General features: G+C 36.6%; 1 protein-coding gene across 2 annotated transcripts in view; it reads left to right on the top strand.

The window, feature by feature from the left end:
• LOC145987597 (glycosyltransferase 25 family member) overlaps nt 1-20,337 on the top strand; it is a 575,666-nt gene that overhangs the window by 13,689 nt on the left and 541,640 nt on the right. For both annotated transcript variants that reach the window (XM_083121956.1, XM_083121957.1), the window contains exons 4-5: nt 649-768; nt 4,584-4,773. In XM_083121956.1, coding sequence (XP_082978082.1) covers nt 649-768; nt 4,584-4,773 — 310 coding nt within the window. The remainder of the gene's footprint in view (nt 1-648; nt 769-4,583; nt 4,774-20,337) is intronic.

The raw sequence follows: 20,337 nt of genomic DNA on the forward strand, positions 1-20,337 counted from the left end.
AGATGGTGCCTGATATGCCCACCGAGTGCATTTTGCCTCCTATTTACATTACATTTATGTTTTAATGGGCAAGAGTAATACAGAAATATTGGGAACATCCTACAGAACAATATAATTTATTTTCAAACAGTTGAAAAATCAAGAAGTAGATGTGGTGGGTCTGCCCCCCCCCCCCCTGGTAAGCTAGGGTTAAAATTGTATCTGAACCACTATGCAATATGTGTCCACTGGGATTGGCCAATATCTGTCTCTTGGCTGCTACATCATGTAATATGCCACTAAAAACCTGTAAACTCATAACAGTAACTACAAGTGAAATAGGTTAGCTGTAATTGGTAAAATGCCAAAATTTCTGTTTTTTCACCCCCAAAAAGCCAGCTTTTTATTGGAAAAATACCGTCCATTCAAAAAAGCTGGCTTTTTTGCAACTCTAATTGAAATTCATTTTACAGTTACTTTAAATTTTTACGCAAGCCAGAGTTTTGCTCACTCAAAGAATAGGCAAGTTGATAAATATTAAAATTGTGTTCCTACCTCTTGAGAAAGATAAATATGCAATTCATCAAAATATTTACCAAATTAAATAATTTTAATCACTAAAGAAATTTGGGTTCTTCTTTCTTCATAATGTCGTTTATTTGTTTTCAGAAATACCTTTACACGTGTGTAACAATGATGTTTATGGCTTTGTGATGGTTCCACTCGAGGAAGACCAAAACTTGAATGATGATTATAATCATCTTACAAATATCAAGTTGGAGGTTCTAGGTAAGGAATTAGCATAAATAGAGAAATTTATTCAGTTCTTCTTGATATTCTTTGCTGCACCTTCCTTGGAGGCATAGGACTTTTGGGAATGTGCACAATTTGTTTCGCCACCATTCAGCTTTTCTCACCAAACTCCACTTGTTATTTCGGGGTTTGTCTTTTCTGTCATTTTTTGGTTCCAGTTTAAAACCATTATTGCTATAGCATACCCCTACCCCTGTATCCATTGCTTTTTTTTCTTCAGTTATCCACTGCAATCATGAGGTGTTGAAGAATGGAAAAAATGTGACCTAAATTTTCTGTCACCTCAGACTTCTAATGATAATGTGTTAGAATTGAAACATGTGCATTCTTTATCAATCACACTTCATCATAATTACTAGGGTATGGATTTTTGCTAGGGATGTGCCAAAGCTGATTACAGATGTATGAAAATCGGCCGAAATTGACATATCGGTATCGGAATCGGCAAAATTCTGATATTTAAACCGGTACAGATTATACTAGAGTTTTACCTTCTAGTTTTGTAAGTTTTATTGAAAATTTGGTTATGATTCGTCATTATTGTAGAGTTTTTGTAATAAAATTATTGCAAACTCTCATTCAGAGGATCAACCTAACTATATATCGGAAATATAAGAGTACATTGCTGAACCAGGATCTGCTGTTGTATTGGATATTAAAAAATAAGTAAGTGCTGAGAAAATACTTTAGCATACCTGCTGCATCAGTATTCAGTGATTGAGTGTTCAGTGTTGCTGAACAGATTTGCGATAAGAGAAGAAGTAGGTTACTTCCTGAAGTGCTTCCAAATCTCGTATTTCTGAAGTTGAAACTGGCAGAACAGGAATTCATTTTGCATGTCAAAGAACTGCTTGTGTACTAATGTTAAATCTCTAGATTCACATAACCTTTTGTAGATGCAAATGTACATTCGCATCTCTTGAGAATATATATGTATATACATATGATATGCATTCCATATTTAGAAATGTACATACCAAATTTATTTCTGTCATGCAGAAAATAACATCCCATTTCTGCTTAATAATCTTATGTATCGGAATCGGTTACATATCGGCATCGGTATCGGGTCCAAAAATTATCGGTGAGTACATTGGCATTGGTAAATTTTCAGCTTCGTCACATCCCTAATTTTTGCCTATTTGTCTTTTTAATTCCTTTGCAGTAAAACATAGGCTTTAATGTTTTAAGTGTGTTTCATGGTATTTCTAGTCCAAAAACACATTTTTATAGTGCCTATGAATGCCTATTTTTAGGGTTAGTGTCTATTTTGCTAATCGTGCCTAAAATGCCTATTCTGCAATTTTTTTATACTTCAACTATTTTTATGGACCTTTGACTTTCCCTACATTGAAGAAGGTAAGCCTTTGTTGATGTTGAACTGATTAAAAACTGGTATTCGCAATATTTGAGTCGCAGGGGATGTCAGGTCTTTGGAAATTCTAAATGTCCTTTAAGCAAGGTAAGCAAACTGAACAACCTATTGGTGACTCATTCTTGGATAAAGGGTCACCAAGCCATCCCTTTGTTGTTGTGTGTCATGTGTGAAAGGAAGTAGATAGTTATCTGTGGAGATATCTTGTTCATGTGTTTCAAAATGCCAAAGTACAAGGTGCCCAGATGTGTATTAATTAAAAACTGGATTGCTGCAGAAGCTTGTTTTACCACCAATGTTTAATTTTATTACTGTTTTTTTGTGTCGCTTTTCTTCTACTTTTGGCTAATCACGAAGATTAGTATGAGTGATGATATGATGAAATTTATGAAGGAACACTTACAGATAACATTCATGCCCCAACCAGGAATCGAACTCAGGACCCCTGGCATTGTAGTCATGCTGTGCTGACCACTGCACCATGGAGATTGGCCCCACTGACAGAAAAGTAATTGTACATATATAGTTTTACACAATGGCCTTGTTAATGGTTTTCTATCTCTCACGTTATTCGGAAACAAGGATTAATGGTGACCAATGCTTTGTGACAAGCTGTCATCTTACATTACGTCAGTTCTTTAGACCAATGCTAAGTTATGTGAAAAACTTAGTGTAGTGACCTTGTGTTACATACAGAGGAATACACTAAGTCAAACGATGCTATTTATTCTCAAATTTAATGCCATACACAGATTAACAGCTCACATACTTCGGCAAACAAGCAAAAAATAAAATAAAAATGCAAAAGCTTTAAGTAAACCAGGTTGTGTTATCCTAGCCTTTATGCATATGAGGATTTGATTCAAACTATTGTCAATTGTTTGCGAAATATAATCATTACAATGGGTAACACAAGTTCATTTCTTGAGAAAAATAATAATTTGAACATCCATTTTTTTTCTAAGAGGGTGCAAACTGTTATTTCACCACTTGTGAACAATGGGGCATGAAACTGGGGCACTTGTTCAAATTGGCACAATCGTTAGCACAAGCTCTTTTTTTGTGAGAATTACTGACGATTCCCCGCAAATGTGAATTTTGATCAAAATAGTGTTAATAATTTGTGAATCGTTAGTGCACTTGTATGTATAGATTGTAATGCTAATACAGTATAACCAGGATTTTTGAAAGGTAGGGTTACATATATGTATTTAGTAGTCAGCCCTCGTTCCTGCCTTGATGTTCTCTTTTTTATGAGTACTGGCCCAAAGTTGAGGTTATGAACCCCCCCCCCTCCTTTGGCAAGAACATTTAAATAAGTTCATATTCAATGCCTTAGGGATGGGCGTGATTATTATCGGTATCGTCCGATATAGGCATATCGTTGTGTCAGTTTACAGGTAAAATTACCGATTATTTTACTGATCCGATATATCGATAAATATCTGATAATTTAGTGCAACTTTCTGCCATTTTGTTGTAATTTTTATGGATAATCTCCATACCATACTTTCTATAAAAGTAAATGTCTAAATATGCAATTTCTTTTGCACTGCAGTCACCTCGCAACACACATTTATTAAGGAGGTCAATGAACCTTTCAGGTTCTTCAAGGACCATTTCTAATTTTATATTGGTACTTTATCGGTATCGGCCAAAATTTCATATCGGCCAATCCTATTTTAATGTCTTTTTTTTTATTTTGGGGTGCCTTTTAAGTGCCTATTTTAGTGCCTTTTCTTATTTTATAATGCCTTTTTATGTGCCTATTTTCATCATTTTTGTCTTTTGCCTGCCTATTTGGGAGGATTATAGTGCCTATAAATTCGCACCCTAATAATTACGTATGGTATGTGAACAAAAAACAACACATGTATACAGTGTCTTTTAAAAGTCTTGCATGATTCTAAAAAGCTATAACTTTAAAGTAATAGGTTTTTTTACAATAAAATATTGTTTTTTTGCACAGAGGAAAATTTAAAATTTTGTTCCTCCCACACTGCTCAATGATGTGTGTGCAGGGATCACGTGAGTCCAAAATGGTGTCAGTGCTGGAAAAAAGCTCAGTGTCTTGTGTTTTGGTGCGGAGAAGGTTCCAAACAACTTTTATAAATAAAAATATTCCTTTCTTTGCCAGAATATTATCAAATCAGCAAATAATCAATTAGCTGAAAATTCTCAATTTTCTTTGTATTTCTACATACACATAAAAAATGTCAAAATTCTCAAGAAAAACTAAAACTGGCCTAGAAGACCAAATTTGCCGTGTTTCTTGATACTGTGCATAAAAAGTGCATTTAGCTAATCATTTTACCCATTACTAACCACTTTTAAATACACAAATCAATGTTTTTAAGCACTAGATGTCTCCATTATTGGATTTCTTTTCAATTGTGCAATTTTCTTCTGGTTGCAGTCGAGCACCCACCTCTTCTTGCCAATGACATGTTTGAGGACTATCTGAGAACACCTGAACAAGATTTGCTGAACTTTGATAAAGTGTACATGATTAATCTACTGCGTCGACCTGAAAGAAGGGAAAGAATGTTGTTGTGCTTCAAGGAACTGGGACTCAGGGCCACAATCGTGGATGCCATCGATGGAAGGTAAGTAGTTATGCATGTTTCCTAGCATGAGTTCAAGCGAAATGTACGGCTGACCACTCAGGAGAATATCCCTGACAGAAGTGACGTGACGTAGTGACAGGCGACTCCACTATTAGGGTGGGGTTGCACCCTGAGTGAGAAACATGTGGGTTCACTGTAACTGGTGCAGCAATGCAAGTCATTTAGGGTTTCCAGACATCCTCTTTTACCTGGATAAATCCTGATTTTTGAGTTCTAAAAATGGTCCGGGCAGGTTTTTAGAAAAATTTGGAAACATACTCTTTTTACTTCAAGATTAGTAACAAAATGGTATTTGTACATAATTGTAAATATTGTTTCAGTCTTCAATTTCAAAGTGAGGAAATACAACACACTCAGTTTCAAGAGCAAAGACAAGAAACTTTTCTTCCAACAAAGAAAGCTTGTTGAATGTTTGCATCTCTCCTTTTGTCACCGCCGCACTGCTTTTGATTTCAAAGCATTTGTGACATCTACCGTGGCTTGTGGTGAGCAGCAAGTTTCTAACAGTAGGTAAGAATATGTGATATTCCGCCGCTTTCTTTGATTTGAGTTTCACGATATCAGAGTTCAGAAATAAACAGTAATTTTTAACTGCTGTACCCTTAGTTGTTACATGGCAGTGGAGAATAAAGTTCTGTCAATCAGCGATCTGAACCATGCTGAAACGTAAATGTGTTTTTAGTGACGACTTACCTTACAGAAACGGTTCCCTGACTTTAGGCCAGTAAGAAATAACTCCGAGGCAGAATATCTTGCAGAATGTCAATTTATATAGGCTTTCATGTTTAAAATTTAAAGTTCGTTTCATGGAGTTTCTATTCCAAAAACATTTTTATAGCGCATATAAATTCCTGTTTTGATGGTTAGTGCCTATTTTGCTTAATCGTGCCAAAAAATGGATATTCTGCAATTTTTGCATACTTCAGCTTTTTTCTTATGTGCATTTGGTTTTCCCTATATTGAAAGATGTAAGGCTTTGTTGATGTTGTACTGACTGAAATCTGGAATTCGCCAGATTTGATGGTCTGAATTGGAACATTGTTTTAAATATTTTTTTTGTTACAATGGTGCGAATTATTTATTCATCATTTGTTCAAATTCGCAGTTGTTAGCACAAGCTTTTTTGTGAGAATTACTTTAACAGACGATTCCCTGCAAAAGTGAATTTCGATCAAAAGAGTATTATAGTATGTTAATTGTAGCGCACTTTTATGTATAAACTGAAGTGCTAATACAGTATAACTGTACAAGAAAATTTAAATAAGTTCACATCCATTGCCTATTTCTGTCTTTTTTTAATATTAGGGTGCCTTTTAAGTGCCTATTTTTGTGCCTTTTCTTAGTTTATGGTGCTTGTAAGTGCCTATTCTCATTATTTTGGTGCCTATTTGACTGCCTATTTCAGAGGTTTTTAGTGCCTTAAATACGTGCCCTACTAATGACTCAGTCTGGAAAGTGATCGTATTGAGCTCCCAGATGCTAGGTGAGCATTGCTTGAATTAACATGCACCAAATCAGGATTCTGTATGCAGCACATTTGCTATGGTCAATGCTATACTCTTTCCAAAAAAGGAGGACATTTATCGATTTCTAAAAAATCCGCCCGGATGCCGGACAGACACCTAAAAAGGACATGTCTGGATAAAAGAGGACGTCTGGTCACCCTACGCAGACACACACACTGTGTGATTGACGTCAGAAAGCTTTCTGCTACCCCTAAATTATGCAAATGGACCGAACCTTCCCTTTACCCCTGTGCCCCACCCTGTCTTCTCTCGTTTGGGGATCATCTCGTGAACTGACTGCTGTACTGAAGGGCTTGGAATGTATTGCAGATAATGCAGTGTTGTAAAATCTTGGGAGGAGCCCAATAAGGCCATGCCTGTCTACACAAATGTTTTTGATGCTGAAACTATCCAGATATTCTCCAGGAAAGGTTGTCAGCACTTCTTACATCACATGCCAGCAAAATTCTTGTTAAAAACCACACAAAACAAATGGCACAATTCAAGTCACCTTAAAAGTTTGTCCAAGCTTTTGACTCCATCCTGGAGTCATCATCAGGGCTGGTCGAGAGATGGCGAGGAAGAAGTAGCTGGAGCTATGATGATGCTACTTGTTGTGTCTGCCAGATGATGATGTTGCAGTTGTTGCAGTGTTCTTGAGTTGAAAGCTTGTACAAACTTTTAAAGTGACTTTTATCATGCTGTTTATATGTTTTGTGTGTGTTTTTTTTTTAACAAGAATGAATATCTTCATTAAATATGAGTATGAATACTTCACTGAGGATGGCATTCTTCTAATGGACCAAGAAATTCGAAATTTATTGTGGTGAGTACATTGTATGCATATATTTTTTGTGCGTAGGTGGATATTTTAATGTTTACATATTATAGTCTGTCCTTGACAAAAGGACACTGAACGTCGTTATTAGGATGCTGCCAAGTCCTCAATTACAATCACGCAGTGCAAAATATACAAATGGAAGTCCCAACATTTTCTACCTAAATCTATTTGCACCATGTTAGTTCACATGTAAGAATATTGAAGAAACAATGATAATCAATCAATCATCAATCAATAAGGAAATTCCACACACCTTTTTAGATGTATATGGAACATTTGTAGGTTGTACAAAGTGTTTTGTACTGTATGAATATTATTATAGAGAATTTTGAAAGGAAATGTGACCTAGCACTCATGTTTTCCGCGAAACTGTTTTTTTAGTATGTCGTATTAATTTCGGTGGCCCCTACCACCATCCTCGTTGGAACTTGTTGCATTTTTGCTTGGCATGTTTCTGTTGTTTTTTTTTTTGTTCCTCGATTGCCCCTAGGAGCGCTATTGTCGCCTATCTGCGTGGGTTTTGTGCTATGGACAGGACCAGAAAGGAAGAGCATCCCCTCAAGCAGCTTTGCTACACTTAAAACTTGCTTAACATGAGCATATGAGTTTTTGAGCAAGTGTGGAATCTTGTCTAATTCAAGATTTTTGTAAAAATGCCCTCGGGAATTTTTCAGAAACGAAGAGCTTCCTCAGATTGATTTGTTTATACTTAAAACTTGCTCAACATGTTCATTTGTTTAAGTGTAGCACCTGCCTAACCCAAAGAGTTTTGTAATTCGGAAAGTATTAACTCTCCTCAAGCAGATTTACAAAAATTGCATCAGTTTGTCTATAAACTTGTATCCATACCCACTTATACATATTTACTTCAGGTTTAAGTTCAATTGGATACTGTTCAATTTGCTTATCCAATATTAAAACAATGCAATATGCAGAGCATACCTCGAGAATTGGTCCGTGTTTGCATGTTCCTTCCCCCTCTGCGTCAGTGTGTGGAATTCCCGAGACGGTAGTATTGATTTTTTTCCTCAGCGCATGTATTTACAGAAATTCCTGAATATTGCATCAGCCAGTTATGTGAGACTGACTGAGGGGAACAGACGTGTTGATACAGTGCTTCTCATACTTACTGGTTTAAATTCATATTGAATAATATAAAATCTGTTATTTGTTGTAATCCACTCATATTTAGAGTCAAGCTTATATTTGTCCCAGCCTGTTATACATAACAAGGTTATTGCCATTCTATAGATGCATGTTCGTGCAGGCATTTGCGCTGGGTCAGTGTGAATGATTTTCCACTTGTAAGCTATTGGCTTTACAACCTGTCATAAGATTAATATTAATAATATTAATCCATAGAGATTAGATTTGAATCCCAGGAAATTTTATATAAATACCAAAACCAAAAATATTAAGTGTATACACACATATATACATATACACATACAAATCACAGTGCTGAACCCAACTGATATTTTTTATTCAGTATAAAGTTTTGAATTGAAACCCAGGAAATTGTATATAATAAACAACAGCAAAAATGCCGAATCAAAAATATTGTAATCAGTGCAATAAAAATATATTTTGCTCTAATTGGGCCAGACATCAAAAAATTTGTAATCCGGACAAATACAAAACTCCCACAAAAATTTGCCCCAAATGCAATAGAAAATATAACATGGAATATTTCACATATAAACATAAAGATACTTGCTCAGCACAACCATCCACATCTGCTCAGAAAAGAAGGCACGAAGCACCTGTTAATACCAGAGCAGCAAAACAGCTACGCCATGCACCTATCCGTAGCAGTTTTAATGGCCAATTAAGGGATCACCGGTTTGTATCAGAGCCAAGATGCGGCATTGAGAATTTCTTGAACAGTATAAATTCTGATCTGCAGGCAATTCTTAATGCACAAAATGGCTCTTATAAGCTATCCCTCAAATTGTTTGTACAATATAAGAAACCAAATGGCACAAAATTTACACAGCCCCACATAACAGAAACTGTACCTGTATATTCAAATTCAAATTCAGACAAAATAATAGGCAATTTGATAGAACAATTAAATATCAAACACTCTGAATTTGCGGCAAAAGAGTCAGGATGGAGCCTATGCGGTTCATCACACAAGCTCTATGTTAATATTTCTGAATTCACTCCATTACAAGGATCTACTTATGTGCCTTTGCCTGCTAATATCAAAAACAAAAGAGCCGTGGTCAATATAAAAAACGCCGACCAGAAATGCTTTTTGTGGTGTATATTAGCTGCTTTGTATCCAGTTTCAAGCCATCCTGAGAGAATAATTTATTACAAACAACATGAGCACGATTTTGATGATGTAATGGAGGGTTTAGAATATCCAATGTCAGTTCAGAATATTGATAAATTTGAAAAAAAGGCCAGGCACATCAATGGCAAACAATTATCTATTAATGTATTTATTTGTTCCACTGGCAATTGCCCGATAGCACCTCTCAGAATCAGTACAATTGATGATGAATCTGCTATTCCGATTGATCTGCTTTTAATTGAAGGAGATGATACATACCATTACACTCTGATACATAATCTTGAAGCTATAGTCAGAACACAACTAGACAAATCTAATAGAATATTTAAGTTGTGCAGAAGATGTTTAACTGTATTTGATGGTCGAAAAATGGTAAATGGTGTTTGTGAAAAAAATGCAGAAATTGCTAAAAACAAGTTAATTGAGCATCTGAAATACTGTGGGAACCATAAACCTGTTCATATGGTGATGCCCAATCCAAGTGAAAATTGCAAATTCAAAAAGTATGAAGCCTTGTTGGAACACCCAGCATATATTGTCTGTGATTTCGAATCGAATCTCAAATCTCTTGCATTCTGTAGCCCAGATCCCGAAGAATCTTCAAGTACACCATACCAGCTACATGAACCTTCCAGCTTTTGTTGTGTGGTTATACGGGATGGTGTTGTTATTAAAGAATATTCATACAAGGGACCAAATGCCATCAAAATATTTGCACATATAATAGAAAATGTGAGCCGTGACATAGCATCTAACATCTTATTAATATCAAAGCCTATGTTGCCTTTAACAGAGGAACAGATTGAAGATTTCAACAATGCAGAAAAATGCCCGGTATGTGATTCTGAATTTTCAGATAAAAATATTAAGGTTCATCACCATTCTCATACAGATGGTCGATATAAACAGGCCCTGTGTAATAGCTGTAATATTAAGATCAAGAGACCAAAATTTATCCCCATATTCTGCCATGGTGCATCCAATTATGATTTTCATCATTTAATCAGGTACGAGGGGTTTGAGAAACAGAATTTAAATATTTTAGCTGAAAATGATGAGAAATATATATCTATTAGCAAGATAATTAAAGTTGATGGTGTTCCTATTCACATAAGATTTCTTGATTCTTACAGATTTTTACCTGCTAGCCTGGCTACACTGGCAAATCAATTATCTGATGATGACTTGAAAATCACACGTGCAATGTTTCCAAATCTGGACCTGAAATTAATTAGGCGGAAGGGTGTATATCCATATGACTATGTTACAGATTTTTCTAAATTTGATGAGTGTTCCCTGCCACCACAAGAAGAGTTTTACAGCAAAATCAGAGGATCTGGAATCAGTGATGAAGATTATCACCATGCCAAGTTGATGTGGAACAATTTAAAATGCAAGACATTTGGTGATTATCACATGGCATATTTAAAACTTGATGTGACCCTCTCAGCTGATATATTTCAGGCATTCAGAAAATCTTCCATGCAAAATTATAAACTGGACCCAGTATATTTTTACAGTGCCCCGGGCCTAGCATGGGCCGCAACGTTTTTCAATACCAAAATGCAATTGGATCTGATCCACGATCAAGATATGTATCTATTTATGGAGAAATGTATAAGAGGAGGGATGGTGCAATGTTCCCAGAGATATGCCAGAGCAAATAACAAATACATGCCTGATTATGATCCAGCACGGCCATCAAATTATATACTTTATGTGGATGCAAACAACCTCTATGGTCACGCCATGATGCAAAAACTGCCATATGCAGAGCTTGAGTGGGTTGAAGATTTCAATATTGAAGATCTTCAGAATTTTGATGACAGTGAACATGGTCTCATCTTTGAGGTTGATCTGGTATTTCCAGATCATTTGCACAATAAATTTTCTGATCTGCCCCCAATTCCCGAGGTTCAGTGCTCACCTGGCTCTAAACAGAGGAAGCTCATGATGACCCTGGAGCCAAAACAGGGATATGTCACATATTACAAAAACCTACAGTTCCTGATGAAACATGGTGTTCAAGTGACCAAAGTTGGCAAAGTTTTGAGGTTCAGGCACTCAGAATGGTTGAAACCTTATATTGATACAAATACGGAGCTTCGAACATCTGCAAAGAGCCAATTTGATAAGGGCTTGTTTAAATTGATGGTGAATTCAGTGTATGGCAAAACAATTGAAAATGTCAGGAAACATACCGATGTTAAAATAATTACTGACCCCAGCCTGAGCAAAAAATTGGTTGCAAAGCCCAACTTCAATTACAGAAGAATTTATGATGAGCACATGGCACTTTTCAACATGATGAAAACAAAAATCAAATTTGATAAACCTATTTATGAAGGGGCTGTGATATTGGAATCGTCCAAATTACATATGTTAATATTATATTATGATGTGCTGAAACCTTTCTATGGTGATCGTGTAAAATTATTGTACATGGACACGGATAGTTTTATTCTCGATATTCAAACAGAAGATGTTTATCAAGATATGTCACAGCCTGAATTGCTTCAATACTTTGATACCAGTGAACATACAAGAATTCAACCCCACAACAAAAAGGTGCCTGGCAAGTTAAAAGATGAGACACTTGGTGATGTTATTGTGGAATTTGCTGGGTTAAGTGCCAAGATGTACAGTTTTAAAACATGTAGTGCTGTTGTCAAAAAGGCCAAGGGCATTGGCAGAGTGACTGTGGAAAAAGATCTCCAATTTGAAGATTACAAAAATTGCATCAAATCACAGAGTTCAATCAGAACATCAGAAAATAGAATTCAGAGTGAGAATCACTTGTTGACTTCAAATATTGTAACAAAAGTGGCTCTGGACCCACATGATGATAAGAGATGTATTTTGTCATGTAACATACATACTCTACCTTGGGGGCATTGTGATTTGAAAAGTGGGAAACAATGCCCAATTACAGAGCATGATTTGAAATAAATAAACATGCCTATGAACTTATTTGGGTTCAAAAAACAGGCTATTATGGACCTGCCGACACCACAACCCTCTCCTGATATGCTGTCTAAACTGAGTGGCTTGTTAATTATTCATCTGAACAGCATACTTACAGATCTTGATGATGAAACAGGTAAAACATTGTACATATTTAACAATAATTTAAATCATTACCAATTACCTGTAGGTGGGCAATTGCAATTTATTACAACCCCCGAGGGTGATGTCAAGATTTCAGTAGGGAGAAATATTTATAGAATTAAGCACTCAAACATGGTTTCTGGCACTGTATATACTGTTTCTGCTGGTGACTGCTTATATATTGAGGTCCCTGGATCCTATGACAAGCTTATACCCTTTTTTATAGAATTAAGAATCAGATATTCAATAATAAATAACCATTAAAAGAAAATGCCTAATGATATATTTGGCCATACAAGACATGAAGATCACAGTGATGAGATTCTGATGCTTGATGTCAGAGTCAAGAAATTGAGAAGTGATTTACAAGCTTTACAAACCATACTCAATGCCAGTCTTCAACTAGAAATTACAAATTTACAATCACAATGCATGGACCCTCTTCTTAAAATTGATTCTGAACTTAAATTATTGCTTCAGAAATATACTGATCTGGCAACATTGGATAATTTTCAAAGTTTGGAAGAAGCTGTAGCAGCTCTTCAAGCCAAATTTAAGACCCAGGCCACCAATTCTGAGCAATTGAAACAACAATTGGAAGAGCAGATAAATAATGTCCAGACACAACTCCAAACAATTGTCAAAAGCATAAAGTCACAAGAAGATTTTGATCTAGTCATTTCCACTCTAAAAGAACAGATTCAGTCACTCCAGATACCTAATCTGGACCCTCTGAACAATGCCATAGCCGAGGTTAAAGAAAAAATTGAGACACTTGAAAATTTTATGAACAACTTGCCATCTTCTGATGCTTTGAGTGCAATAACTCGGAGTGTTGCAAATATTAAGCTGCAACTTGAAACATATGAAGATTTTGGAAAAATTCAAAGTTCCATAACCCATCTTGAAGGTACAATAGCAGCAGTGCAAAGTGATTTGGCAAGTGTACTAGAATCTCGCCTGCCCGGGATTGTAGATACACTTGTCAGTGTCCAGCAACAGATCACAAAGCTTGAAAACCTCAACACTGAATCTGAGCTATCTCATTTTCATCACTTGATCGATGATATCCAAACAAAACTTGAAATTTTACAACAATCAACACCCTCTCAGGCAGATATAGCCCTGCTCCAAAATGCTATGCAAAATGTGGCTGATGCTTCTGAATTAAACAATGTGAAATTGGCACTTGAATTTTTGCAGAATACTGTGTCAAATCTCCCCACATCACAGGAACTTAAAAATATTAAGAGAGCGGTGAATCGCATATTGAAATCAGAAGATGTCAAGAATATCCAAGCAGAGATCAAACATCTCACTCAGACAGTAGCCACTCTACCAACTAATCAACATATTAATGAACTGCATGCCCTGTTTGAGGATATCAGAAGACAGGTCCATGATCTCACTGCTCAAAATTCAAAATTGGCAGTTGTTGAAAATTTGCAACAAATTGTAGCTAATATCAAGCAACAGCTAGGGACCATGGAATCCAATCAAGCAAATGCTCTGTCTGTTTTTGCCACCCAGCTACAAGAAATTGTGCAACAATACAAGAGACTTGTTGTGGACGTAAAGATCAAGCCAGGCCACGATGATGTTGTTAGGACCATCAATGAGCACCTTGAATCTGTAACAAGCAGATTGCTTACAGCAGAAAAAGAAATAACGGGCATAATCGAGAATCCAAAACATACAGTAATTCTTGAATTGTACAGCATCCCCAACAAAGAATATGATTCACCATTTACGCCAGGTGGCAAAATATATATGCTGTCCCCTGCACAATTTTATTACCAGTTTTTTGTTGGGGGCACATTGAGACCAATCAAGATCAAATATTGGCATCAGCCACAGGCACACCACTACCCTACCTTATCAATAACAAATGCTGATAACAAAGTAAAAATCACCAGTGTAGAGTTAGAGGATTTTACAGACCCCAATACATTAGAAACAGCCTATACTGAAGATGATGGCTCTCTGGAATTTAAAATACAAATAGGAGACAAACTGTATTTAGAAAATCCTGCAGTCTCAGCTGCTGAACACCCTATAGTTGCAATATTTTTGTTTACATATTATGTCTAGACAAATTATTGTCGATGAATTACACAGACAGGCCAGACATAATTTTAAGAGACTCCCAGTTGTCACAAAGGGCATAGATGATTTATGGCAGAGCGACTTGATTGAGTTGTCAAGTGGACAGTTGAAAAACTTAGACAAAATCAACAAGGGCTACAAGTATCTACTCACTGTGATAGACACATTTTCAAAATTTGCCTGGGCTGTGCCACTCAAATCCAAGACTGGAAAATGTGTTACAGAAGCCTTCAGGACAATCATCAATCATTCAGGAAGATCACCGCGCTATTTGCAAACAGATAATGGCAAAGAATTTTATAATTCAGTGTTTCAACAATTTATTAAAAGCCAGGCAATAAAACATTACTCGAGTTACAGTGATCTCAAAGCCTCGATTGTAGAGAGATTCAACAAAACCCTAAAAAATCTTATGTATAAACAATTTACACTTCAAGGTAATTATAAATGGCTTAATATTCTTCCAGAACTTCTACATAAATATAACAACTCGGTCCATTCCACAATCAACATGAAACCCTCTCAAGTAACTTCATCTGATGAGCAAAAATTGATCAGGACTGTTTATTATCCTAGATACCAGCCAACAACAAGAAGGGCCAAATACAGGGTGGGCGATCAAGTAAGAATCAGCAAATATAAGCACTTATTCAAAAGAGGCTTTACGAGAAACTGGAGCACCGAATTATTTACAGTGGTTCAAGTTAAACCCGGGACTCTTAACACATATATAATAAAAGATCATCGAGGAGAAATTCTCAAAGGCAGGTTCTATGAACAAGAACTCAGCAAAACTAAACAGCCTGACACATATCTCATAGAAAAAATCATCCGCAGAAAAGGCAACAAGTTACTTGTCAAATGGCTGGGTCATCCGGAAAACAGCTGGATCGATGCAGACAAAGTAATAATATGAGCACCTGGGATGTTATAAAGAGGCTGCCAGAACCTGAACAGCAGAATAAGATAAATGGAGTGCTGCTGCCTGATAATATTAGGTGTCTTATTGTTGGGCCATCTGCTTGTGGTAAAACTACACTAATGGTTGATAATTTTTTATTGGCACCCAACTGGTTAGACTGGAAAAACAGGCACTTGTATATCTTCTCAAAGAGCTTGGAACAATTAAAATATCAGCAGCTGATGAAGCTATATGATGGATTGGATATTGCCACTTTTGAATCAGATGTTAAGCCACTTGATGACTGTCTCGATAATTCTGTTGTTGTGTTTGATGACATTATACTGGATAATCAAAACAAGGTTAGAAATTTCTTTACACAGGGCCGGCACAAAAACATTGATTGCTTCTACCTGGCACAGACTTTTTCAAAAATACCGAAGCAGCTGATCCGAGACAACAGCAATTTTATATGTGTGTTTCATCAAGATCATACCAACCTCAAACACATACATGATGAATATGTAGGTGGGGACTTGAGCTACAATGATTTTTCCAAGTTTTGCAGTAGGTGCTGGAACCAGGACAGTTATGGGTTTGTCACAATTGATATGACAAGAACACCTAATACTGGAAAATACAGAAATAAAATCAACGATTTTTTAGACGTTGAGACATAAATAAACAACCATGAAACGACCAGTCATTGATGATCTTAAGTTAAGAGATTATCTTGTAAAAAGATTTAAGGGATGGAAATCAGAGAACCGTGGAATTTATGAAAAACACAAGCAAACAGAACAGCCTGTCATTGATGCTATTAATAATTTAGGTAAGAATATCAAAACTGTTACAGAGCAAAATCAAGATTTGATCACAGAGCTTGTGCCTGTAGCTGCAAGGAACATATTAGATTATCCATTCACCCCACTTTCCAGTATTCATACACCTAGTCCTGTTGCCCCTCGAAGAATTGAAGCTACTCTGGATCCTATTGAATTGGGTCTTCTTGCTCAAAAATATTTAACCACACCTAAAGACAACAAAGATGAGGTGTTTGGCTTATATGCCGACACAGAGCTTGATGGCAGCATCATTCATAGAATCGGTAATTTCAGAGTAACTTTTATGGGGGATGATATAATTGTATATTCAGAATCTCGTCTCGGAGAAAAAGGTGCTTTTGTTAAGTACCCCGGCACACCTGGGTTGTGGGAACTGATGACTAGGAAAAGGCCTGGCAGCTATACAGATCAAGATTATGAGCATTACAAAGAAATATTAATAAAATCAGATGCTCTGTACCAGAACAATGATCCCACACAAAAAAGAGTCAAGTCTAGCAGTGGAGCAAAATACAATAATTTAATCAAGCCCATATGGTCACAGATCAAGACTGGTAGTGGGATCAAACAATACAACACACTGCCCAAAGAATTTGTGTGGGTTGATGATGTCAGGAAACTTGTAGATAGGTTATTGGTGATAGCTGGGGAGGAAAATGCTGGCAACCACAATTTTTACAATGAAAAGGTTGGAATTATGGACATGATAAGCACCAAATTATCTAATTTTATAGTGAATGACCCTAAAGGGATTGGATATCTCATAAAAATTATTAATACTCTACCACCCAAATTTTGGAATGTTTCTGAGGGTCGGGGCCTTGTTAATGATATTATAAACAAGCTGCCATTTGAACTACATATTCCAGGCTATCAGTATTGTGGTCCAGGCACAAAATTGGACCATAGATTAAACAGAGGTGATCCTGGTGTTAATCCTTTAGATGCTGCTTGTAGAGACCATGACATAGCATACAACACACATACTGATCTTGACAAGAGACATGTTGCAGACAAGAAATTAGAAGAGGCTGCATTTGGTAGATTTGTAAGCAAAGATGCTTCTTTGAGTGAAAAAATAGCAGCATTGGGAACCACCATAGCTATGAGCACCAAACAAAAACTGGGGTGGGGGTTGTGAATATGTATATAATAAACCTACAATGAAGGCCAAGGGTGTTATGTATCAAATACCTTATGCAGGTCTCAAATCTCTTAAAACTATTGACAGTCTCTTGACCAAAAAGCAGCGCAAGAAAAAAAGCTCTTGTATTGCAAAGGGGCATGGTATGAAATTGTTGCTTAGCACCCCCCAATTAAAAAAATTACAGCAATCAAGAAAAAAATCACATGTGGGGGGTTTCATATTTACCATCCCTGCCATCTTAGCTGCTCTCGGGGCTGTTGGGAGCTTGGCTGGGGGATCAGCTGCCATAGCAAAAACAGTAATAGATGCCAAGAAGAATAGGGCAGAATTAGATGAGCAGAGGCGCCATAACCTGGCCATGGAGAAAAAAGGCAAAGGTGTTAAGAGAGCCATGAATAAGTTTAAAAAAAACAAGAGCCGCTTACAAACCAAGATATTGAAGCTTTAATCAAGCCATTGGGCATCAAACATTTTAGAGGTGTGTACATGTCTGATTCTTTACCAGAACAACCACTCAACAAAGAGTGTGGCATTGTTAATTTGGATAAGTACAAAAATCAGGGCACTCACTGGATCTGTTATCTTAAATATTTAAACAATGAGGCATTTGTGTTTGATTCATTTGGAGGTGTTCCACCTGAAAATTTAGTAAAATATCTAAAATCAGCTAATCTTTATTACAATAATGCCCGTGTTCAAAACTTCAAAGATGTTAATTGCGGACATCTGTGTTTATCTGTTCTTAGATACATGTCTCAAATAAATAAACCATCAATTGAAAATTTTCAAAAAGCCTTGTGGTATCTGAAACATCATGGGGGTATTCCATCTCACCAGCCAAAATTCAATATTGAAACTCAAATTACACGATGACATAGTGTATCCCAAAACAATAGCTCTCAGAGCATTTTACGGCATGTACCTGATCCCAAATATTACGCACCACAACAACAAAATTGCAGTAGGGGATCAAAAAATTGTCATCACTCCAGGGCAGTATAATCTGTCCACTCTAAATGCTCACTTACCCAGAGGTATGGTGTTAAGTCAAAATTCTGTCACTCACAGAGTAGAGATTGTATCTGCCACAGAGAAAATAGATCTGGGTACTATAGGAGAGCTGTTGGGATTTGAGAACAACACAAAACTCGAACCGGCCATCAAACACACTGCTATGAATATACCTAAATTCTTGGCCATAGAGACTCTGAATATTCACTGTAATGTGGCCGAGGGTATGATCACCAAATCAAATGGCATAGGCACTCACAAACAAACCGGCATCATTGCAACATTCAAACCTAATTCCGAATTCATGGAGCCCATCATCTACAATCCATCCCCAACATTATATTTTCCTGTGTGCCATAATAGAATAGATTACATTGAATTGATGGTCACTAATGAAAAAGAAGAATTAGTTGATTTTGCTGGAGCCACAACAACTGCAATCGTAGAGATTAACATTTAAATAAAAATACATACAATGGAAAATATTGAGAGTTATGAGCTACAATCATTCCCCCCAAACAGGAGGACATTTGCAAATTTAAATCAACCCAACACGGAGGTTGAGGTTGATCTTGATGTTGGGGATGGATTTATACACCCTCACAGAGCAGATCTATACATCAAATTTGATGTTGTAAAGCTCGATGGAACAGATTATCCGGCAAATTCAAATATAAGATTGGTAGATAATTTTGTGCCGCATCTCTTCTCTGAAATTGAGATCAGAAAACATGGTGTTGTTATAAACAGAATAGATTATCCCGGCATTACCTCCACAGCTTTGGCTACATTAAAATTATCCAAAACCGAGGCTTCATACTACAAAATAGGTGGATTTGAAGCTGGTGAGAAAATATTATCTAAGAACCACACGGTGCTGTTCCCTATGCGCCTATTGCCAGGATTCTTCTCGGATTACAAAGATATCATGTGGAAGGGTGGGTTAAGAATTACATTTAGAAGAGCTGCCAATGATAACAATGCTTTGATGAGGTACAGCACATTAAACCCTACGGGGGAAGCTTTGCCTAATACCTTACCTGATGAGGGCAAGTGCTTTATTCAGACTATGGAGCTAAGAATCCCCGTTGTTGAATATGAGGCCAGTTACGCTCTTAAATACAAAGCAGATATCCTAAAAAATCCACAGGTTCCTCTGCAATTTTACACATATCAATGCGTACAGAAGGTTGCCACTGGTACCTATTATGAATTTGATGCAACAAATTCATTCTCCAGCATACAATTTGACATGCCCGATTTTGTGGTGGTACTGTTTCAGACTAGGAGACACAATAATCAGGAAAAAAATTCAAGTAGATTTGATAACTGCAACATCAAGAACATATATCTTAAAAATGGCAGAAATGAAGTCTTTCCTAGGGAAAATTATAATTTAGACATGTCCAAGAATGATTTTCTTAAATTATATGAGGCTTTTTCGGCTTTCAAAAGGGTCACTACCGGGAATACAGACCTGTACTACACACCAGATGAATTCAAGGAACGGAGACCCATGTTTGTAATTAACACTTCAAAAAGGAAACAAGTTGTGGTCAATGACAGAACAAACATTAAAATTATCTGTGAATTCCACGAGGCTTTACCCGATGATACCATATGCAGTGTCATTCTCATAGGTGAAAAATCATATATTTATGATGTGAGAAATGAGAGAGTCACAGAGCAGTTCTAGAAGCATGATTCGGGGCTTCCCCCATGGCGCAGTGGTAGCATCATTGCCTTGTAATCAAGAGGTCCCGGGTTCGATACCCGG

This window comes from Lepisma saccharinum, chromosome 5, assembly GCF_977018435.1.
Source record: "Lepisma saccharinum chromosome 5, izLepSacc3.1, whole genome shotgun sequence".
Taxonomy (NCBI): domain Eukaryota; kingdom Metazoa; phylum Arthropoda; class Insecta; order Zygentoma; family Lepismatidae; genus Lepisma; species Lepisma saccharinum.